Consider the following 25,666-nt stretch of genomic DNA (forward strand, 5'->3'; position numbering starts at 1 on the left):
TCCTCTCCAAATTATTCTCAGAAACCATTTGTCTGAGACTATTTGTGGCCAGGCTGCAGGGTTCAAAGAGAGAGCCTGGGAAGAGGAAGAACAGAAGGAACAGCAGGAGGTGGAGGGCAAGGGGTGCTATGTGACTCAGCATAGACACTCCTTTGCAGGAGATTGATACTTTTTCATAAATGAACACCTTTTATTTGGTTCGAAGAATTATCCTCCTGCCATTTTCTTTTAGATACTTGATGTTTGCCTGGAATTTTTATGTATTCTGCCCCTTGAAGGAAGATACCTTATTTTCAGAGAACCAACTCAGAACTTAAAGGTGCATTCAAAATGTTGGCTTTTAAATCATCAGAGAAATTCTGATTACTCAAACAAGCATATTGTCTTAATACAACAGAAGAAGCAGCATTTCTCAAAAGTATCTCAGCACATTCAAACACGACTCTGAAAGCATGTTTCAAAAACTGAGTCAAATTAGAAACAGTTTAACATTCCAAAGACTGTAGTACTAGAAAGAGACATCCTTTTGCCCTGAAAACCTAACCATTTTCCTTCTTTACCTTGAGCATTGAATTAGATGAAGCCAAGGACTTTTTATTTGGGAAGGCAACTGTGAAGACCACAGCTGGGTCAGCAATCAAATGAGAAAAGAGACCCATCATATCCGAGGAGACCTTATATTTTTTCAAAGTCTTTTAGAGAATGTTGAAATGGATACCGGTGTCCTGCAGGCAACTTTGTAAACAGCTTCTAAGCTGGGAAGAGAGGGAAAGCCAAAGAACTGGGCATCTTGTCCTCTGTAAATTGAGGTTATATACTTACTATAAAGACAGATCCATGTTATCTGCCTCTGTCTGGTTCAACCTGGGGGTTATCGGATCTGACACTGGCCTATTCCCTCAGATTCCAAACTTGCCAAGCTCTACCTCCCTTACCCACAATCTCCCTCTCTTCACCCTACTCCTCAAACGGAGTTTGCCTCATGAAAACCATCTCCAACTTAAAATAAACTTCCCTAACCAAGGAGAATGCAGGACTCCATGAAGAAAAGGAACAGATAACACCCATTTTCCAGGTATCTCAGACAAGGAAGTTCACCATAATAAGCCAAGGCAAGGGTAGGAAGCAGGGAAGGTTGAACCAGACAGAAATGGACAACACAGATTTATCATTATGGTAAGTACATTACTTTCATGCCTGATGTTGTCTGTTCCATCTGGTTTCAACCTGTGGAATAGTGTCCCCAGCCAAAAAAATACCTCAGGAGGAACTAAGGAATGATATTCTGTAACACAGCGGAGCCAAAGGAAGCTCTGGATCCAGACTGAATATCTAGCTTATAATGTGGCACAAAAGTGTGGTGACCCATCCAAGTTGCAGCTGCACAAACTTCAGCGACTGATACTCTAGGAAAGAAAGTTATATAAGCAGCCATGGCCCTGGCAGAATGATCCCTAGAGTTGCAGGAAGTGCCTGCCTCTCAAAACATATGCAAACAAAATACAGTCAGACAGCTACTTGGATAAAGTCACTTTAGACACAGGTGAGCCCAGCCTGGATTTTGAAAAGGAGACAAATAACTGACTGGATTTTCTAAAGGCTTTGGTATGGCTCAAATAAAATCTCAGTTGTCTATGAACATACAAAGAATACAAAAGGTATTTTCTTTTGTTGGAAAATTGGGAAAAAACACATTGAGATGAACAGAAGTACTAAGGTTATTCTCAGAAGCTACTTTAGGCAGAAAGAAAGAGTTCTTAAGGAGAAACACCCTGTCTTTGTGGAACACCAAATATGGAGGGGAACAATCAAGAGCTTTTAACTCTGAAATCCTAGTTGAAGTAACAGTCACAAAAAATAAGGTCTTCCAAGACAACAGCTTCAAAGTATATTCTTCAGGTTAGATGCTCTCTTATAACTAAATCTCGGTGAAGCATTAAGAGCATTTTGTAACTCTGGAATCTCCATTAGAATAGGCCAGTATACTTTTAATCATAGATGTATTTCTGTTGTATGTAAGTGTATATCTGTGAACTTGTTTATTATTGATAGTGGATGGGTTACTATTTCTTGGTGCATATAAAAGTGCTTTAGAGTCTGTCTCATGTTTGCCAAAGACATCATGCTTAATACTGTTAATATTTCACTCATTGTATCATCTGTGTATAAACTCGTGAGCAATTGATTGTAACTGTGATTCCTTGTTGGTATCTTTAGTATTGACTGTGGCTTCCCTCATAAGCTGGTTTCTGACTATGTTGGGATAAATGTGTGGAGGATGTAAACTGGTTCTGTGTAAGTATTCTTCCTGTTTTTGTACACAGTTTTCTCTGACCTGTTGCTATTTTTTTAGAGATATATCTATAAAATTTAGACGAGCTAGACATTTCACCTTTAAACCTCAGAAAGTCTGTGTTAGTAGAAATGTATGCTTCAGAGTTTTTAAACTCTTGAACTGAACCTCCCAATATAAGAAAAAGGTCATCTGCAAAACGTTTATGGGATCTAATTTTGGTATTGAAAGGGCTGGTTTCACTAAGTATATGGGTACATTCACACTGACGCATTACGATATTAGCATACGTATTGGTGACAGGGGTACCCATTGCCACATCTTTAACTTGTTTATATAATTGTCATTGACATAAAAAAATGTTGTTGGTAAGAACAAGATGTAAAAATTTGTATATAGTGTTGATTTTATCTTGGGTATAGTCAGAAAAATCAAAAAGGCATTTCTAATGTAGTGTGTGTCTGTATCACTATGAATAACTGTAAATAAAGAATCTACATCAGGAGTGGCTAGCATACAGTCTTTAGATGAGTTTAAAGACAACCAGCCTGACCAATGATGAATACAATCTGCTGTGTCTTTTATGACAGTTCCAGTAACAGGTAGAAATTTCTTTAATAGTACTTCCAGATATTTAGATTCTGTGGCCCAACCACGAGCAGATATGATGAGTTTCATCAGTGGGCATATAGAAGATTTATGCACCTTTGGTACCCCATATATAATGGGTATGGTCAGATTGTCAGTTCCAAAATAATTATAAAGATCTTGATCAATGTGATTATCAGTGTACATCTGTTCGAGAGCTGCTGAAATAAATGCCATGATTTCAGTGGCTTGTGACCTACAGATTGTCATACAGTCAAAGAATGCTAAAAGTTCAAACATTTTACTTTCATAAAATCTGGTGTCCATAGCAACTCTATTAGTGCCTTTATCTGCATTTTTAATGACTATGTCAGAATTATTTGTAAGGATTTTTAAGGCTTTAAATTCAGCAGATGTTAAGTTGAAGTACTTGTTTTGAGTGTACAGCTTGTGTTCAACAGCTTTCATAAAAGCTAGTATTGTTGGGTTACTGACAGGTACAAAGGTGCTAGTTTGTTTAAGATCACTGCATGTATTCTCGCTAGTGCCAAATAAAATTTTTAAGTTCAAAGAGCGAGTGAAATATTTAAGCTCTAGGAGAGACTGTGGTATATCTGCTTGTTGAGCAGGTATAAAAGTTAGGCCTTTAGAAAGTACAGAAAGCTCATTGTCAGTTAAATCGTAGGAAGAAATATTAGTTAACGTAGTATTGGATCCGTTCAAGTTTTCATTTGACTCCATGTAACATGTCTGTTGTTGATCTTGTATTTGCTGATATAACTTTTCATCCTCAGTTTCAGTTCTGACATAGGTAAAGGGTTGCACTGAGAACTAAAAAAATCCAGTGGATATAGTGTTGAAACATTGTTAGAGTCTATGATAGGAGGTGGATGTTGTGACAGATCAGTAGCTACTTCCTCAAGCATGAGATTAGTAGCATAGGTGAATTGTAATTGGTTATGCTGATAGTTGCCAGCATTACCCTTTGGCCAATTAAAAACATTCTCATGTTTAAAGACAATGATATCTTGATGGAGCTTTCTCTTTTTGGTCTCAGTTAGCCTTTTTTCAAAGGCTATAATTCTGTGAAGGGAAGTAACAGTCATCAAAAATAAGGTCTTCAAGGCAACAATTTCAAGTCAGAAGTAGCTGAATGTTCAAATGGAGGGCCTGCAAGGACCTGCAAAATAAACAGCAAATCCCAGGAAGGAACTGGATCTTGAACTGGGGGATATAGCAGAAAGCTGCCTTTGAGAAATGTCTTGGAAATCTTGAGAGAAGCCAGGAGAAAATTGTCCCTGCCAACTGGGAAATTAGAGATGGCTGCCAACTATAGTTTAATGGTAGAAAAACTAAAACCTGACTAAAACAACTCAGCAAGAAAACCCAAAATTGATTCTAAATTAGCAGAAAAATGGTCATGTCCATGAGCCTCTGGCCAAAGTACAAAATATCTCCATTTACTGGAATACACTTTTCTAGTAGACCTTTTTGAGATGAAGACAAGATGCGAAATACAGCCTGTGAAAACTAGGAATTTCTGGCCATCAAGAGAACTGGAGAAATCATGCAGTTAACTTGAGGGAAAAGATGGGGGAAGTGTCGACCCGCTGGATGAGAAATGACAGCCAGAACAGGATCCGACACCCAAGGGGGGAGTACTTCAGAAGAGGCCAAAAGATGGGGCAACCTCACCCGATAAGGCCAAAAAGATGTTATGAGGATCACAGTTGCTCAGCAGTGGGCTGCCTTCTGAAGAAATTTTACAATCAAAAGAACTTGGTTATAACAGTAAAGAAGCCCTGGGGGCCAAACAAACACCAGAGCATCCCTGGGTGACTGTCTCAGAAGGAGAACTAAGTCATAACAGCAGATGCACTTGGTCTTGGACAGACAAGTAGGTTGCAACAGGGAGTGCCACTGCACCAAAAAATCTGAGCTGCAAATCTTGGATTTATGGACCACTCATGGGGAAGCAGCATGCTCTTGCTGAGACTGTTGGCCAGAATATTGGATTTCCCCAGGATGTGCATTTCCACCAGAAACTACAGAGAAGATATCACCCATTGCCAAACCATCATGGCCTCTTGACAAAGAGGATATGAATGTGATCCCCCATGCTTGTTGTCTGTTTGTACTGCACTCACACTTCTGGGAAAGATGTCCTGACAATTCTGCAATGCAAAGAGGACCACTCTCATCTCCAAAACACTTATGTGAGTGTTGACCTCCTCAAAAGACCAGGACCCTTGAACTGTCCTCACTTCAAAGTGCCTCCCGCATCCCGTGAGGGAGGTGTCTGTTCTGACAAAGGCCGAGGAATCTGGAAGAAAAAATATCTCCTGTTGGTTACTAAAGGAGACTGCAACCACCAAAGTATTTGGTTGTGATGCACCTTTATCAGTCATATTGGAAAAGCCATTGGATTGGTTAGGAAAGACAAATGTACAGCCAGAGTCCATTGCAGAGCCCTCATATGAAATCTGGCTAAAGGGATGAACCCTATGGATTCTGTTGTATGATCTATGAGTTTCATAACTGCATGAGCTGGAGGCTTTGAGGTCACAAGCACCAACAATGCCTAAGCATGAAGGCTGATCACTCTGGAGCTCAGAAGTCTAATAATTTGACTGACTGTATCCAAGTGACAACCTATGAATTCTAATAAGTGAACAAGCTGTAGGCTCAACTTTGAGTACTTGACTGTAATGCCTAAGTGGTCACATATTTAGAGTAAGGTATCCATGGCCGTGATAAATGATACTCTTGTGGGGAGCAGTAAGAAGCCAATTGTCCAGGTAAGAAAAGAGCTGGAATCCCTGGAACATTTGGGAGACACTTGTGGTGTAAAATTGGGACCTCTAAAAAAGGAACACAGTAGCCTCTGGAAATGACTCAACACCCATGCATTCGAGGTGATGGCCTCCCAAGCTTCTGGGTGAACAGCCAAGTGACCCCGACTGCCTTCAGAGTAGGACAGTTGGGCAACCCTTCAGGGCCACTGAAAGGGCTCACCAGAGAGACACCCATGCAAAAAATGAAGTCTGGTCAAGTGCAATAAGTAATTCAGTGCCCTGAACACAAAATTAGCTGGGGCATACGAGAGCTTCCTTAAATGATCCAAAGCCCATGATTCTCTATACATGGGCTGGACCAAAGAGCTCTCTTCACAGATTTACTTCTTGGTGGCAGCCACCACCCCAATAGCATCGATGGCTGGAACCTTACTCTAATGTGTCCGGTCCTTGGGGGGAGGGTGAAAGAATCTTATCAGCCTTCTTGGGGATGGACTCCACCACAATAAAATTAATACTAATGGCTCTATCCTAGACTGGATTTTAGCATCCAACCCAAATGAGATCACATCCACTGGTACACTCTCCAATAGTATAAGTGACCACTTACCGGTCTTTATACAATGTGAATGTACCACAGCAATTAATAAACATCAGTACAGGGTTACCAGAGATGAATCCCAGTTCTGTCCATCTAGCTTTAACCAAAAGTTGCTTAGTATCAACTGGGATGTACTAAAATTATTTCCCTTTAATGAGGCAGTTGAGTTCTTCAACTCAACCTTCCTCAGCATACTAAACAATTTTGCTCCCCTTAGACAAAAGAAAGTAAAGACCAACCATGCCAGTTAGTGAACAAAATACACTAAGGATCTCATGAAACGCATGGACAAATCATGGAAAATCTGGCAAAAAAAACAAAAACTCATCTGACCTCGTTCAATACAAACAGCTCCAAAATCAGGTTAAACACCTAATACTACAAAACAAAAAAGAACACTACCTTACATTACAAAATAAACACAAGCAAAACACAAAGAAATTCTGGAGCTCTCTCAATTCTTTATTAAACCCAGGATCTAGTCATAATCCTTGCCCAGACCCAAATGAAACTGCTACTTTTCCCAAGACCAACTTGTCCATCACAGACCTCTCCACAGCTAACACCAGTACACCCCCATTCCCAACTTTACTCTGTCACCTATACCCACCTCGATTATTAAGAAATTGCTTCTAAAACTCAAACCATGCACAAATGCCCCTGACAATATACCCACCAAATTTCTGCAAATCTCAGCTAACTCAATCACTTGCCCTATCAGCATACTTCTCAACAGATCTAGCCAAGAATCATATGTGCCCATCATCTGGAAAAAAAGCTTATATCCTCCCTCTACACAAGGGGGGCCCCAACATAGACACAACCAACTTCTGCCCCATTGCTATACTATCACCTATCTCTAAGATTCTGGAAAAATGTATTCATTCTCAACTTCTTCACCATCTGACTCACAACCACATCCTCTTCCCCATCCAACAGAGATTTGGCCAGGACATAGTATCACCACTGCTCTCATATCTTTCATGAACACTGTCAACCAAGCCCGTGACACTGGTAAAATTGCATCTTCACTATTTCTTGATCTTTCTAAAGCTTTCGATACTATTTCCCACTCTCTTCTTCTAACAAAACTCTCTAACATAGGTACCTCACCTCAAACTCTAAACTGGTTCACTAATTACCTCACTAACAGGCAACAATCAACTAAATGGCAGAACTCTTACTCCCCTTTCCCAAAAACCACCATTGGTGTTCCTCAAGGCTCCTTTTTAGGCCCACTTCTGTTTAGCATATTTAACAATGACTTTCCCTTGCCTCTTCTTTTCTATTACCCTCTCTTTTATATGGTGTCCCCCCCCTCACCAACATTCAGTATTCTCTAAAGTCCAACTTAGACTCATCATACAACAAAATTGCTAAGTTTGTAACTAATGCCTCCTACTCATCCCACCACTGCTTATCATTACATAACCTAAAATGGCTTGAACTTCCCAACTATCTCACCTTTATCCAACTAACTACAGCTTACAAACTCATTCATAATCCATCCATGTGTCCTGCTCTATCTTCTGTACTTACTTTATACCATCCTAACAGACCACTCCAATCCAACAACCAACTGCTTGTAAATGTAGAAAAAACTAAACTTAAAGCTGGCCAGATGATTTACTCCTTTGCCATCTCAAAACGTTAGAACTCCATCCCCCCAACACTTAGATCCAGCTGCTCAGTAACCCTCTTTATGACATCACTGAAACAACACCTCTACTCATCTTGGATGTGCACATGTGCTAACACCACATCTCATATACCCTAACTTCAGCCATCACAACTATCCTCACTCCCACTCTACTACTCTGGCATCCTCCTTTCACATCCACCAGTCTTTTTACTTACTTCACCTCACCATCCTGTCCACTTCCCTCTTCTACTATACAGGCATGTCTAAGGGTCAGCTCCCAGTGTTTTATCCTGTCTACCTGATGAATCTGGGCATCTTGGGGCAATGCAGCAATTGCTTCATGTACACAGGCAACACTCTCCTCCTACCACCCAACACTTCAACCTGTGAGAGATGCAATTATATAGCCAAACTGGAAGCAAAGCTTTCTTCACCCAAGACTGGACTAGACAGTCAAGAGGAGAAGGTAAACACTTGCACCACACCACACTCATCACATAGTTCCTCAAAACCTACACCACCAAAACACACTTACAGAAACACAAAACATACACCTACATTCGTGGATGCTATCAATAAAAATCTGCTCAAGCAACAGAGACCTCCAGTGCAACCCAAATGACACATAGCCCACAAACTCAGGGTGCCACTCAACCACAGTCCATAAGGCATAACAACGTGCCCAACAATCTAGTCATAGGTGACTCTATAGTCAGGCACACTGATGTCCCACTCATCAGGCTAAACAAGGAGAAAGTTACTGTCAGCTGCCTGTCGGGTGCCAGGATCTGCCACATAACTCACGCACTCAGGTCACTCCTCAACAAGTACAAATATGACTGTCATTGTCCATGTTGGTGTGAATGACCTGAGATATACCTCCCTGGACTACATGAAAAGAGACATGGAGGAGCTCTCCGATCTTGTATGCCAGACAGGTATGACCCTAGCCCTGAATAGCATCCTGCCATCACCCAGAATGATACTACAGTACAAGGACAAATGACTGACTTCAACAATTGGCTAAGCTTCTGGTGTCATTCTAAGGGGATCCAGTATCTGTCTGCCTGGGATGATATGATCAACAGACCACAATGCTTTGCCACAGATGGCCTGCACCTGTCACCCTTGGGATTCCGGATACTAGCTAAGGCTCATGCCACCCCTATAGTGCCCTTTTTAGGCAAGGTTCAAATGACAAATTCACCACTGTAACAGGTACAAGCAAGCAAAATCTGAGGGTAATGCTACTCAATGCTAGAAGTCTAAACCTCAAAATGCATTCACTCGAGGCACTCCTTAAAATGGAGAACATCAACATCTGTGCAGCGACTGGGTCCTGGTTCAAGGCTCCAGAGAGCATCCCTGCATTATCAGGATATAATTCATACCACACCTTTTGGCCACCTAGATTGTAATTTGGGGGTAGGAGATTGACCTAATGGTTAAGGTGTTTGCCTTACAGGCACAAGGTGCAGGGTTTGATTCTTACATGGGGTAACTGGCTAGGCTTAAACTGGCCTGAAAGGGCAGGTAGCCTAGTACTAACCTATGAACCTATGAACTATGAACTAACCTGGACCAAAACACTAAAGGTGGAGGCATGTCCATATTCATTAAGGATATCCACACCTCCAGGCTAGTTGCTCAGCATAATGCATCCGAGATTATCCAAGTGCAACTAACTCTGGCAAGACCACAATCCAAAGTGTAACTTGCCACAGATCCCCCATCGTGCCCCAGGATTCCCCTTCCTCATTTCTTGATACACTGGAAAATATTAGGGTACAACCCAACACCCTAATAATGGGAGATTTCAACTACCCCACCATTAACTGGGAAAACTATTCATGTACCAACTCTTTTGCTCCATGTTTTCTGGAACTCATAAATTCCAACACCTTGGATCAACTTATCCACACCCCCACCAGGGACAGCAGTATCTTAGACCTGGTCCTTACCAACATAGGCGACTGGTGTTCCACACCAGAGGTCAATTCCTCATTGTTCAGATTCGACCACACCTAATCACCCTAGACATCCACATCCTGCCCCCAACCCCCATTAGGGAAACCACCGTAAACAATTTCTTCAAAGCCAACTTCACGCTTCTTAAGACAGACATGGCAAACTTCACGACACCCATGCAGATGGACAACAGAGGTACGACTGCTGAATCCTATACAAATACACTTTATAAGCACTTACATGAGTGCATGGATCATGCTATCCCTAACAGAATCAAGATGCTATCCTCCAAATAAAGGAAGCCAAACTGGTGGTCCCCTGCCATAAACAAATTCTACAACAGAAGAAAGAAACTGTTGCAAAAAAGAGTAAAATCCTATGATTGGAGGAACTCCTTGGTCAGCCTCAGTAAGAAATTGAGATCCCTCATAAAATCCACCAAAGCTAGTTACGAAAACAAAATCGCCACTGATTCTAAAGACAATCATATAACATTCTATAGCTATGTCAAGAATCTCAATGGCAACACTCAGATCTGCTCTGAGTTACGGCACAATGGCACTAAATATACAGAATCAACTGATATTGCCAACATCCTGGCAGATAGGTTCAGTGCTAAATTTACCCCCCTCTCACCGCCTAAAGGGCCCATCTCTATACCGGAAGAATGCAAAGTTCCTGTAATCATGGCTGGACAGATAAAAACCACACTCTCCAAAGCCAAGAACACAGCATCCATGGGACCTGACAACATCCCAGGCTGCATTCTACACAAACTACAAACTGAACTAGCATCCCACTTAAGCACCATGTTCAATCATAGCCTCACCTCAGGCTTTGTGCCCACTGAATGGCGCACAGTGATGCTTATCCCACTCCACAAAGGGGGAGCCACCATGGACCCCGGGAACTACTGCCCCATTAGCCCAATGAGCCTGGTCTGCAAGGCCATGGAATGTATCATCATGGAACTTATAAACAAAGACATTGGTAATCTCCAAATTCTGGACCCCCACCCATTTCGGGTTTGTAAAAGACAGATCATGTCTCCTAAACCTGATAGACTTCTTTGAAGCAGTCACCAAGGCCATAGACGAGGGTAAGGTGGTTCACACAGCCTATTTAAATCTTGCCAAGGCTTTTGACACCATCCCCTACTCTGGAATTATAGATAACCTCACTAAACTAGGTATAAATCCCTATGTCACAAGATGGGTTGCCAACTGGCTCACTGACAGAACCCACAATGTGAAAGTAGCAGACTCCAAATCCAACTTCAGACCAGTGACAAGTGGAGCACCATAGGGTTCAGTCCTGGGGCCTCTCCTGTTTGGTATCTACTTTTCTGAAGTACAGGCTAACACAGAAGGTCTTTGGCTAACAAAGTTAGCTGATTACAGCAAACTAGAACCCATAATCGAAACTCCTAATGATGTGGACATCCTACAAAGGGCCTCACTGAGACAGATGCCTGGTGTCAAAGCCATGGCCTCAAGCTCAGTGCCAAAAAGTGCATTGTCATCTGCTTTGGTAAAAACTCTGTACCCATGAGCTACCACAGAGATGGTTGTCTACTTAACACTTAAAGTGTGATAAGAGACCTTGGGACACAGGTGGACAGTAGCCTCTCCTTTGATAATCACATTGCCACAGTAGTCAGGAAATCCTTTTTTGTGCTCATCACAAAAGGTTGCTCATCCAGGAAAAAAAGAGGTCATTGTTCCCCTCTACTCATCACTCGTTAGACCCATTATAGAGTACAATGCCCCTTTGGCATGTACCTCACAAGACAGCTACAACAACTGGAAAGGCAGCAGGAATACCTCACAAAGAAGATTACTGGCCTCAAACAGATGCCCTATGCAGACCGTCTCAAAAAACTCCAGCTTTACTCCATCACATATCGCCTACTGAGAGGCAATCTCCACCTAACATACAAAGCTATGTCAAACCCAGATTTGTTGGACATGCTCCACTTAAAGAAATCCCAATCCGCTGAGCTATATGCTCTAGGGACCTAAATCTTGTCACCACAACAAACAGAACATGCTGGAGGGATAGATTCCTGTCCCAGAGACTTCCTATACTCTGGAACAAACTACCTGTCTATGTCAAACAAAGCTCCTCATTAGGACTCTTCAAGACAAATCTTGATGATTGGATGGGAAATAGAAAATTCACCCCAGGGATCACCTCTGTGGCTCTGCTCGACAGGGGCACAGGAAAATAATTTTCTTGGGTGGCAAAAGCCAGGGTACCTTTTTGGCTAGGCTTATATAGGCCCTAGGGCCAATAGCCTAGTACCTACCTATGAACCTATTAACTAACCTTCATTGTCCCACCATTGATCCCTCCTGTCTACTTCCTTCTTTTCCTAACTCTTATAGACCTACCACTGAACCAGGCGAGACATTCAGGTACTCTCGCAGCTTACCTTAATATCATACCACCACTTATATCTGCAACAATATCCACCGACTTTGCTGATTCCTGTAACAGGACTCATATAGCCTATCGCTCAGCTATTACACCTCCTAAACATGTGAAAGGTTTAAGTACGTAGTCTCTAATTCCTATATCTGCTTTGTACCCACTGCATGAAATATCCTATATATAAATTCTGCTAGCTGAAAACTATGCATATGGAATGTTCTTATGTATATGCTCTATACTGCTTGTATAATATCTTTGATTTGAGAATGATTACTTATGTACTGTTTTTTTCACCAATTGTATAAGCTGCCAGTAATATGTACTAAATGTCTTTATTATTGTAACTTCTGTATTGTATGTGAAATGTCTTTATATGTGGAGCTTTTCTCCCCGGGACTCCACTGAAAATGGGCACTTCTGGCCCAGATGGACCATCCCAGTAAACAAATGCAAATAAATAAATCAAGTTCCTTCCATGCCCTCCAGGACACCACATCTATAAGAGTGCATCGAGGGGGAACTACCCAAGCAGTAGACAGGCCCATGCAGAAGGCCTCCAAAAATACTGACTACTTTGGAAATGTGGCTTTGCTGATCCAGCCTCTGCTTCAGTGAATCAGTTCCAACAGATCACCAAATGAGGTGCCATCCCACTTGGGGGACCCATCTCTTCCTCCAGGTCAATATCCTCCATGACAGACTTCTCCAGAGAGTCAAGGTTTTTCCTCTTACACCTCCTCTTCTCTAAAATGTCCTGCTCCAGCAATGCCAGGGAGGAGAGAGGGAAGAGGCTGGAAGTTCAGTTAAGACAGCAGGATGGAGACCCACAGACACCAGCTATTTAGGAGCAGACTGATAACTGGTCACAGACCCAGACAAGAAAGGGGATGGGACAAAGGTTGGGCAAAACAGCCCCATCTCCTGAGAGGACAACATCTTTCTACAACATCAAAGCCTGAGAAGGAAGCTGTCCTTCCAGAATTGGGGGTCCCAGCACCCAAAGGTACCAGAGACACACCTGAGACTGAGGGAGCCATACTTAGCTCCAACATCAAGATGTCAAAAGGCAAAGCTCTGAGTAGCAGAGACAAATCAGAAGCAGGAATCGTCAAGCCTGACTTGGAAACTCCTGTTTTGACACTGCGACTCTGAGGTCCAGGCAGCATCAAAATAGTTGGCGTAGACACAACCAAGGAATGAGTCAGAGCCAAAGACAACCAAGCTGTCAGATCTGACTCAGAGGGTAGGAATACAGCTGGGCCCAAAGACCTTAGATCCAAAGGGGCTGATGAAAGCAACCAGATAGATGGACCTGAAGATCTGGGAACTGGACCCAGACCTAAAGGAATAATGACTAACAGCTTGCGGGACAAATCTTGTATCTTTGAAATTTTTAGCTGATGTTACTGCAACTAGGAACAATGTTTTCCATGACAGAAATTTCAAGGAAGAAGAGGAAGCAGGCTCAAATGGAGATTGCATTAGGACTTGCAAGATCAAGGTAAGGTTTCCTAGTTGAAGGTCTCAATAAGAAACACCCTTTGAGAAAGGCTTTGGAGATTTTCAGGAATGCTATGAAAGAATTCAAACCAGAGTGATGAATGGAAATAGCTGCCAGTTAAACTTTGATGGATGAAAAACTTGCTTCATAATCAGAAAGATTTGATAAAAAACTAGAAGAGACGGCAATGGAGCTGAAGGGGGGGGAGGGTCTAGTCCCTTGTCAATAATCCAAACAAAATACATTGTCCACTTACTCTAGTAGATTTTATGTGTAGAAGGTTTTTGGGAAGCAGATACTAGCTGAGCAGCTCTAGAAAGCAAGGAGGAATCATCACCCAAATGGGAGACAACATGCTGTTAGTGTGATGGACTTGATGTCTGCATGAGACTAGCCTGATGGGTGTGAAAGGAGATCTGGTTTCTGTCTTCACCTTTAAAGCTGAATGGCCGTCACTCAAGGCTTGTGGGTAAAGAGAATTAATATCCAGAGGCTACATTATTCCATTTATGTCTAATTCTACCCCTTCTTACAAGTGCCTTCCAAATGTTCCACCCTACCAAAGAAAGGCAGCAGTCCAAGAAATTTCTCAGTTGCTACAAAAAGAGTAATCAAAGAGGTCTCTCCAGCCAACAGGAGATCTTGAGTCTGCTCAAGATTCTTTTTAGTTCCAAAGAAGAACAAATTCCTTAGGCTCATGCAGGACCTTGGCAGACTAAACATATACTTAAAGAAGACAAAGTTTTGGAGGATGATCACTGTGCAGACCATTCTTCCACTTCTCGGGAAGGGGAAAGTACAGTTGCATATGTAAATGTACCATAACAATAGATGTCTGAATGATCACTGCTGCAGTGGCCTTAACTGTATGGGATCTGATGTTGTCCATTTCATTATGCATCATGAATGGGTCTTCGGTTCCATTCGAGGATACAAGCTGGCCATTTCTCAGACATATGATCCAAGCCTCAAACTCCCCCCTCTCCTATAATGCCTCATTCCTTAACAAACACCCAGATCTCATTTGCCGCTGTTTGGTCCAGAAGCGGTTGTGAGCCTCTTCACTGTTGTGGGTAATATCTTCCTTATTTTCTAAATAATTCTAAGTTTTTCTTGGTAATTTAGTAAGCTAATCTTCCTTTCTTTTATACCTCCCCTCCTACTTTGCTATCCTAGTGGTCGCTGCCATAAGGTATTCCCTGCCCTTTTTTGCAGTTTCACTTTCCCTTTCCTTCTTTTCCTTCTTTTCTTTCTTACAAAAAAAAATCTTTCCTGCTATCTTTTAGTTTTAGTGTAGTGAATAGTGGTAGCATGTGACTGGTTAGCTGTGTGTGTGTGTGTGTGTGTGTGTGTGTGTGTGTGTGTGTGTGTGTGTGTGTGTGCATGTGTGTGTGTGTGTGTGTGTGTGTGTGTGTGTGTGTGTGTGTGTGTGTGTGTGTGTGTGTGTGTGTGTGTGTGTGTGTGTGTGTGTGTGCGCGCGCGCACGCGCGCTCTGTTAGTGCCTGGCAATTATGTCAGTCAAACCTGAGAAACTCACTGGTTTAAGAGTTGTGGCTCTTGTGGGCATAAAATTCCCCAATCTGATGCCCGCAAGAGGTGGATTTACTGCTTGGGCCTGGGGCACTTGGATATGCCTTGCAATATTTGCTCAGCTTTCAATTCTTGGGCCCTGGCAGATAGGACGAACACGCTCATCCTTAAAGGGCTTCTTCCCTCCTCTGGAGTCCAGACTCTCATTCAGAAGAAGTGACCCCCCCCGGCATCCCTGGGGAAGTCAGCTTCCACCTCTGAAAAGAGGAGAAAACTTTTGGATCCAAATTCTTCAGATCCTTCAGCTCCACGCTTCTCCATGGATCCAACAGGCACTTCAGATATGAGGGAGTCAGAGCTGACCTATCCTCCCACTCTGCCGGGTCCAATGTCCTCGGGTCCAAGTAGCCTTTCTGGGCTGTCAGAGGCCATTAGGATCCGTAGTTCATCTTCCCTGGAGCAGACTCCAAAGAACTCCCCTTCAGAGCATAAGTCTTGGAGTCTTACTCCGCATTGACGTAAGCCACTTTCAGCAGCCAGTACCGCTCAGCCAAGCGCTTCACTGGTCCAGTCTACACATTTTTCTAATCCTCTAGGTCCTCTCAGCTCATGCATTTGGAGATGGATCAGATGATGAGGAGCTTCCTCAAAGCCCAGATGCAGCTGGGGATTTTGCCTTCTCCAACCCACACTGGATCCATGAGAGCTCCAACCCTAATACCTCAACCTCCTCTTCCGATCCCTGTGGTTTTGGAGTCGCAGGACCTGGTGATTTTGAGTAGATCAGCTTCAGATCATGGGATATTCCTTTCCCTGGCTCCAACAGAATCCCAGTTCAGCTCGGCTCTGATTTTCTCGGAACACAGCAGGTCCCAGGAGGGATACTGAGTGATCAACACAGGGTCCTCAAAGTTGGTGTCGGCTCTGACCTTGTCCTTCTCAGAGCCAGCCCTACACATGGAGGCTTCCACTTTTGATAGCTCAGAACCAGTGCCTTCTGGCAGTGTCGGATCTGGGGTGGCCTCATCTCTTTCTCCCTTGGGGACTTCAGCCTCTGGGGTGGGGGGACAGGCTCCTCCACCATCCTCAGCATTCCAGGTGGCAGGGAGGGCTTTCTTGACTCCTCAAGAAATGGTTCCTTCTCCACCAGGGCCTTCCCAATCCTATGCAGACCGAGGCTTTGCTTCTATTCATCCGATCAATGGTCAGTCCCTCCCAGAGAGCCTCCAGCCAACACCTCAGCAAGGGGTTTGCCTGTCTTCCAAGTCCTCCCCCGAGTACCCCACTGAGGAGGTTCCTCCGAAGTGCCGGTGTAAATGGAAGCACATTGCTTCCCCTTTGGAGTCTTTAACAGAGGACACCAACTTCGACGAAGGGGAAGGGTCCCCCTGATCTCCACCCAATGATATCTCCTTTGGTGATATCTTAGAAATCCTGAAACAAAAGGATGGATGGTCTTCCCAACCCCCTTCCTCAGAGGATCCAGTGTTCCTGGAGTTATTCAGGATGGGACCATCTACATCCTGGGTGACCCCACTGGTGGATGAACTTATTGACCCCATCGCCTGTCAGGCTTGGAAGGAGGCTGACACCATAGAGCCGATCCCAAAGTGCACAGATAAGTACCTTAGTCCCTCCAAGGATCATGCCTTCTGGAGCAAAGATGTGCCGGTTAATGCCATTGTGGTGTCAGCAGCCACCAAGAAACAGCGCACCGAACAGAGCTCTACTGTCCACCCCCCCAGAACAAAGAGTATTGGGCCTTGGAGAGACATGGGAAGTGAGTGTATGCCTCAGCCACTTTTTCTCTGAGGGCATTAAATTATCGGGCACATTTCACTCACCTCCAGAGAGACTTGAAAGGAACTGTAGAACAGTGTGTGTGATGTGTCTTTAAGAAGCATTTCAAGGACTGAATGTGCATATATAAATAGCGAGCATGTGCTATACTCAATGCCATTTTCAGAGTGCAGCAAGAGAGTGAACATGAACATGTATGAATGTAATAGCTAATTTATTTATAAGTTTACCTAAGTTAAAGTATTAAGCCTCAATCCTGATGTGTTTTTATATAATAAAGCTGCTCGAACAGAACCCACAAAGTCTCATCTATTGTGTCCTGACTAGACGTGCGACATGGTGTCAGAAGTTGGATGCCAGAGACTGATATTCAGAGCCATGAGGTGCAGAGATCACAGTGAAGATAAACTAAAAGAAACAAGCAGAAAAAGGAGTCAGAAAAGCAACAAATGTAATGGAAAATTGCATGAACAGTTTATTTTATAAAAAAGATGAAACATAGAATTACAAGGGCACAAACCATATTATTAAATAAGTGAAAAGTCACAAAAAGTTTATTGATTCAGTGAAATGTTTAAGATTAAGTTATTTGATAAAATGATTGTCAGAAAAGTTCATAAAGGGTCAGATATTACCTTGGAGTTATAAAAATAGAAGTTATGTTCTTACCATAACATTCCATGTTAGTTGTCTTCTTCTCGCCTTCTTGCTGGATGGGTTAGAGTTGGTTCCACTGGCTCGAGGCTCTTATATCCCCCAAATGCTAGGCGTGAGTTACCTCAGATCTCGTTTGTAAGCTAGACCCAGCTTATAATAGTAGCAGAATAACTAGAAACAAGATCCACCCTCTATAAACACGAAGGAAAGGAAGGTGACCTACATGATGAGAAAGGAAATATGCATGCAGAGCATATACCCAAGTAAAAGAGGTGGTAGAAAGAAGGTCACAATCAAACTCCTCTAGGTCTGTCCAGGCCAGGGAGAAGAAGACAACTACATGGGGAAGCGTATGTAGAAACATACTTCTCTATGTTAAGTTGTCTATCAACAGACTCTTGAGAACAGTGGAACCAAAGTTAGCTCTATGCCTAGAAGCTAAATCCAACTTATAATGAGAAATGAAAGTGTGAGGAAATGGTGTCAATAGGCAGTCTGTTGGAAGGCTATAGAAGTAGCCAAAGCTCTGGTAGAATGGGCTTTAGGTTTGTTAGGCAGCTTTGGTGTCTAATTTCATAAACAAGGGAAATCAGGGATGTTAGCCATCTAGATAATGATACCTTTGAAACTGAAAGTCCCTTCTGCATAAGAGACAAACAGCTGGTCAGATTTTCTGAATTGTTTGGTTCTATCCAAATAGTACCTTAACTGACGATGAACATCTAGCCAATGCAATTTTTGTTCAGACCTGTTAGAATATTCTGGAAAAACACAGGGAGGTCAATGCTTTGATTTAGATTTAGGGTAGGTTATCTTAGGTAAAAAGGACAGGTTGGTTCAGAAAGACCCCCTGTCCTTATGGAAACAGATAAGGAGAGGAGACAGCTGCTGAGTGCATGTTTCTGAAACTCTTCTAGCTGAAGTAATAGCAACTAGAAAGAGTGTGAAATGCCCACATGAAGAGAAATAAATAATATTGAACTGAACTTTAAGAAGGGAGAGAGACCTGCATGGGGAAGAGTTCAGCTAGAAAATCAAGGACCATTTGATGCTTGACTGACTTGTTCAAGATACTGAGAATGTACCCATTTGTCTCGAGTTAGGGATAGCCAGGCAGTCAAGTTTCTTTCACTTGAGGACCAAAAACCTAGATTCTCCTTGTTAGGTGGATGGGCAGGATCTGCAGGTAGTTTCCTCTTCTTGGCAGGCAGCAGCAACCACCATAGCATCAAAAGACTCTCCCTTGGTCAAAAATTGTTTCCGCTGGTGCCGTGATAAATTTTTTGGGTCTCCTGGGGTGGGGTCCACTTTTAAACTCAAAAATAAATCAAAGTTTTAAAATTTAAAATTCAAAGACACAGACACCACTAGGGGAGGGAAAAGGAAAAAAGGCCCAAGGGAAGAACTATATAAGTTCTTGTGGAAAAGGGAATATAAGAGAAAAGGGGACAAAATCCACTAAACTAATCCAGCAAGAATGAAGGCGAGATAGACAACTTAACATCAAGTATGTTTAAAGCAAAACGGGCATGTTTAGAGTAAAATCGGCACAAGAAAAGTACAATGGGCATGAAAAGAAATTAAATGAGCAAAACAAATATAATAAAGGCAAAAAATGGGTACATTAAGCATAAATAAAGCAAGGCGACTGCATGTTTTGGGCAAAGTGCTGTGTTTGGGCATAACTACGACTTTGTATTGTATTCAGGGCATAACTAAAGTTATTTGAAGTATCTCAAAGTGTGTAAAAGTGCTTACAGTGTGTTCTTATTACTGTGCATTTATTCTGAAGAGTCTGTCAGTGTACAAAGAGCTTTGGTGCTATTTTGGTTGTTCCATAGTGTACAAAGAGCAACTGTTTCGTGGAGTACAGACAAAGTATAGCTATTTCGAAAAGTTTCTTGTGCTGAGTGTGTCTATTTGCAAAGTGCTGCCATTACAGTGTGTCTTTTAAACGTTACTTAGTGAAGTACTTCCATTTTGGAGAAGTTTCATTGTGCTGTGCACTATTTATTCACAAAATGCAATTGCATCGAAATGTTTCTTACTCTGAGCTTCTCCTGCCCAGTTCATTCGCACAGTGCAGTTATTTGAAATGTTTCTTACACTGATAAGGGTGATTTCTTACAGTACGGTGTTTTCGAGTGTTACAGTGCCTGACAGACTTATTTCACAAAGTTCAGTTATTCAGAGGCTTGTTGTACTATTGGACATAGTTACAAGTACTGGAATTAATTTCTGGCATATGTATATGTGTGTATGTTCATGCATATTTGCAAAAGCCTTTACTGGTATGTGCTAATATGGCAGATGGATTTCGAAAGCCCTCACCACTTGTATAGAATATTTGAGCAAGAGTATGATATTTTTATACAAGCAGCTTATTCAGACAAAGATGCATGCACTAGGGCATTCATTTTGCTAAAACTAGCTGGGTCAGAGGCCATAGAAAGAGAACATTCATTTGTGTATGCACCAGCAATATATGAAAGAGAAGGTGAAAACTGTCATATTGTTATACAGGCTGAATCAAGGGAAGACCCTGAGTGTTTAAAGCACAAATTCAGAGAGATGTGTAACCCCCAGACAAATGTTACATTAGAAAGGCACTTGTTTTACACAAGAGATCAGAAACCAGGGGAAACATTTGCAGTTTATATAACTGACCTGAGAAACAGAGAGAAAACGTGTCAGTTTGGTGACTTAAAAGATGAGTTGATACAAGTACAGGCTTGTGTGTGGTAATAACAGTGCTGCTGTGAGAAAGATTTTACTTTGTGACAGTGATTTAATGCTGAGCAAAGCTATAGAGATTTGTCAAATAGACCTATAATTGAGTAAAATGCCCCATTTGGGATGTACCTCTTCAAACATCTGCATCAACTGGAAAGGCCACAGAAATACCTCACAAAGAGAATCCATGGCCTCCATCACCTGTCCTATGCATACAGGCTCAAATCACTAGTACTCTACTTGGTATCATACAGATTGCTTAGGGGTGATCTGTGTCTTGCCTACAAGGCAATCTCGGACCCTGCTCTACTAGAAATGCTCCATATATGTAAGTCTAAATCCTCATGCACTACCCACTCAAAAGGCCTGAATCTAATATGTGACATCAACAAAACCTGCTGGAGAGACGGGTTTGTCTCCCAGAGGCTGCCCCATCTCTGGAATGGACTTCCCATACATGACAAACACAGCACCTCGTTGACTTTCTTCAAGTGCAACCTTGATTAGTGGATGGGAAAAAACAAATTTGTCCCAGGGTTCCACCTGTCTCCCTCACTGACAGGGGTGACAGATGCTGACGGAGGTTTTATTTTGGGGATAAACTTTTGGCTAGGCTTTTAAGGGCCCCAGGGCCATTAGCCTAGTAACCTCCTATGATCCTATGAAGTTACAGAAAGGCACACTAATATGCTTGCAACTGATGAGAGTATGGTTTCAACAAGCTCCAGAGTAAATGTAGATAGCATGCAACATGTGGCAAACAGAAGTAGGCCAAAGCACATGGCAGTCACAGCCCCTGCTGGTTCACCAGGGAAACCACATAGTGTTCCAGCAAGTTCTAAGAAAGGTGCATGCTCAGTGCAGTACAAATGTGAGTCAGCAAAACCCAAGTCCAACCTTATTGTTAACTGTTGTAATTGTGGAGCCGATCATGAGTCAAAGAGAGAAATGCTTAGCATTTGGTCAGCAATGCTACAAGTGTAAAAAATTGAATCATTTTCAAAAGTTTTGCAAATCAAATAAACCTCAGTTATAAGTAACCCTTTAGTTATAAAGAGAGGTCACTCAAGAAAGCAAAGTGATCAATAGAATTGCAGTAGTTCGCTTTCTACACAGATGGTGTATCAGTAGTTGGTGAAAAGGTTGGTGCAGTGAATTTGTTAACAAGAAATTAAGTGTTTTGTACTGTCTGGATCAATGGTAAATCCACCAAGCTCAAAGTAGACACTGGTTCAAAGTATAATGTTATGTCAGCAGATACTTTTGCTAAAGTGAGAGCTAGTGAACAACTCAATGTGGACAGTTGTGCGAAATTTGTTGCTTATGGAGGTGAAGAAATTCAAACCGATGGCTCAGTAGTACTTTCATGTTATTTGGCCAAGAAATGTTACAAGTTGTTATTCTATGTGGTTCAAAGACCCATGCAGGCCTTATTGGGTCTCAGAGACACTTTGAGAATAAATCTGCTTTATTTTACCAAAGAAGTTCATCAGATAAGCACATATCCTAGTTCCAATTTCACTGAAGACATTTTTTCAGAGTATGCTGATGTTTTCGATGATAAGATGGCAAACTTCCAGTTGTGTATTCTATGAAGTTAGACCCAGAGATCAGTCCAGTGGTCAGATCTGCAAGAAAAGTTCTGATAACCATGCAGGATAGTGTTAAAGCTCAGTTGCATAACAAAGTGTAATTTGTCCAGTTACAGAACCAACTGAATGGGTGTTGCCCATGGTAGCAGCTCACAAAAAAGGCTCAGATGAAATCAGAATATGTATTGGCCCAAGAGATTTGAACAAAGCATTGAAGAGACTGCATCATCTAATGCACTCAGTTGAAGAGGTCACAGCCCTAATACCGAATGCCACTGTTTTTTTCTGTCTTAGATGCAAAGAGTTCATTTTGGTAAGTGATGTTTGATCACAAATTCTCTTCATTAACTACTTTCAGTACCCCGTTTGGCAGATATACATTCCTAAGGAAGCCATTTGGAATAAATTCTGCAAGTGAAGTCTTTCAGCATGCAATGGAGCAAATTTTCTCAGGATATCCATGTGACATAATAGTAGATGATTTATTAGTCGGAGGTAATGGTGAAGCAGAGCATGACAGAAATCTTAAGAGAGTTCTAGACAGAGCACATGAAGTGAAATTAAAGCTCAGTCCTCTGAAGTGCATATTCAGACTTCCAGAAGTTACATATGTAGGTAATTTATTTACTAGTACTGGCTTGCAACCAGGCCCATCTAAACAAGCAGCCATTCTCAAGATGCCAGCACCAGATAATGTTCAAGCTCTACAACAGTTTTTTGGTATGGTCTACTATTTAGGCAAGTTTATACCAGACTTCAGTGAGTTAACAGCACCTTTGAGAGAACCTTGGTATTGGTAGACTCTTATTCGAACTGGTTTGAGATTGATTTACTACCTAGCCTAACGTCCGCTGCTATTACTAAGTTGAAATGTCATTTCTCAGTCCATGGTAGTCCACACAAAGTTATTTCTGACAATGGTACTCAATTTACTAGTCAGTTGTTTCAGAAATTTAGAAGAGAATAGGACTTTGTACATGTTACTAGTAGTCCAGAATATCCATAATCAAACGGTCTACCTGAATGTGCAGTGCAAAGCAATTACTTGAGAGATCAAAGCATGACAATACTGATGTCTATTTGAATTTACTTAATCTCAGAAACATACCCCATGATGATATACTTGGCTCACCTGCTCAGAGACTTCTGTCAAGGCAAACCAGAACAACACTGCCTATCATTTCCAGTTTTGTTGAGGCCTAAAGCTAAGAACAACAAGGCAAGTAGAGATCAACTATTCAGAAAGCATTCTTTTCAGAAATCCAGCTTTCACAACTCAAACAGATTTCTTCGTCCACTGAAAGAAGGAGAGATAGTGTGGATACAAATGATGAAAGGTTTTGACCAGATTGGTCAAGTTACAGGTATATGTACCGAGCCGAGATCCTACTTTGTAGAATCTGAGGGTGTGGAGTACAGGAGAAATCACAGACATCTTATTCCTGTATAACAATCAATATAGCAGCATTGTTCCTGTGATCTCAGATCTCAGAGCAACCTAGACAACGTTCCTGTTCCACAACGTGTCTTAACTTCTACTTGCATTTCTGATGATGTTCCTGATGTCCCTAAAGTTGAACATTCTGCAGAGACAATCACAGTTGCTAAATCTGATTCTAATTTCTATGTCACATCATTTGGTCATATTTCCAGACCTAGTGTGGACTTAACTGTATACATGTGCATTTAGTTCTGTATAATTGCATGGCCAAGAATTATTTATATTTCTCAAAGAGGAGGATGTAGAACAGAGTGTGTGTGCTGTGTCTGTAAGAAGCAATTCAAGGACTGAATGTGCATATATAAATAGCAAGCATTTGCTATACTCAGTGCAATTTTGAGAGTACAGCCAGAGAGTGAACATGTATGAATGTAACAGCTAGTTTGTTTATAAGTTTACTTAAGTTAAAGTACTAAGCCTCAATCCTGATGTGTTTGTACATAATAAAGCTGTTTGAACAGAACCCACAAAGTCTTGTCTATTGTGTCCTGACTAGAAGAGTGACAGGAACTTTCCACATTTCTGGGGCAGTCGCTGTCAGAGGAAGCTTTTAAAAAGGATTCCCCACAGCTGAATACCATGGCTTCTATTGCTAAGTCTTCAAAGAGGCTAATCTCACATGCAGTGGAGGGAACCTCTTGAGTGACTTGTTCAGGCATAGCTCTCAGACAACATGCCTGGATGAGATTATGCAGGTTTGTGGACCCCTTCAAAGTGTCATTCATTAACACCCCCTTTGATGGTTCCTCCTTGTTTGCACCATTGGTTAAGGAGACTCTGACCCAAAGTGAACAGGAGAGAAGACTCCGTCTACCATGGGAATTACATTTTCTTCCACACAATTTACCTTTTCCAGGAACCAACAGAGCAGAAAGGAGATGTGGTTCTTTAAATCCCAAGGGGCCTTCCCTGATTTGCAGGAAGAATCCTCTTCCAGGGGCAGAGGGAGAGGATTTAATGGTAGACACTGCCCCAGGGACAGAGGAAGTCTTCAGAACCAGGGCTTCATTAACCCTTCTCTGAGAAGCCCTTTCAGCACTCCTGAAGCGCTGCCCAACTGTCCTACTCTGGAGGCAGCTGGGGCAGACTTTCTTCACACCCAGCAGCCTGGACAGACATAACAAATGACGCTTGGGTGTTAAACATCATATCCAGAGGATACTATATCCCCCCCCCAAAAGGGGAGTGTCTCCGTAATGTGCCACCCAGTCAGAGAGAGAATGCCCTTGTAGAAGTGCAAAAACTTCTAAACAAAAGTCATCCATTGGGTCCCAACTGAAAAATGAGGATGTGGAATTTATTCATGCTTCTTTTTGCTGCCAAAGAAGACCGGGGACCTTCGGCCCATACTGGATCTCAGCAGTTTAAATTTTTTTGTCAATTTCCACACGATTAAGGTACAGTTAATTTCTCTGGTAATGACTGGATGTGCTCAGTGGATCTCAAGGATGCATACTATCATATCAAAATAGACACACGCACCAGGAGATTTCTATGCTTCCAGCTGGGGGCTGATAATTACCAGCTCAGAGCACTGCCCTTTGGTTTCACCAAAGCACCCCGGTGTTCACCAAATACATGACAGTAGTCACAGTTAACCTTCATCTGCAAGGTTTCCAGGTGTTTCCCTACCTGTATGATTGTCTCCTGACAGCACCCACAAGACATCAACTACTCTGCACAATTCAGGCGATGTTGCAACTGTTTCTTCATCTGGGAATCATGGTCAACATGACCAAATCCAAGTTGGCCCCAGTTCAAGAAATAGAATTCATCAGGATGCAGCTGAACATGATAAAGCAAGTTGCAGCTTTTCCCTTACAGTGGATATCATCTATCAGACAAAAGGTACAATGCCTTCTGGACACTCCAACTCCTTCAGCTAGCTCGATTCTCATAGCCTTGGGCTTCATGTCAGCTGCTCATCCTGTTGGTGCCTCTAGCCAGGTTCTTCATGAGAGCTCTTCAGTGGACCCTAGCTGTTCAATGGCCAATCTGGTGTCACCCGTTACCAACCCCAATCAAATTCACA

General features: G+C 42.2%; 1 protein-coding gene across 1 annotated transcript in view; it reads right to left on the reverse strand.

Moving 5' to 3' along the window:
• Positions 1 to 2,566: 2,566 nt before the first annotated feature.
• DNHD1 (dynein heavy chain domain 1) overlaps positions 2,567 to 25,666 on the reverse strand; it is a 418,274-nt gene continuing 395,174 nt past the window's right edge. Inside the window, exon 8 of the mRNA XM_044072761.1 lies at positions 2,567 to 3,712. Within this exon, the coding sequence (XP_043928696.1) occupies positions 2,567 to 3,712 (1,146 nt within the window). The remainder of the gene's footprint in view (positions 3,713 to 25,666) is intronic.

This window comes from Protopterus annectens, chromosome 5.part1, assembly GCF_019279795.1.
Source record: "Protopterus annectens isolate FY-2018-M chromosome 5.part1, PAN1.0, whole genome shotgun sequence".
Lineage (NCBI taxonomy): Eukaryota > Metazoa > Chordata > Ceratodontiformes > Protopteridae > Protopterus > Protopterus annectens.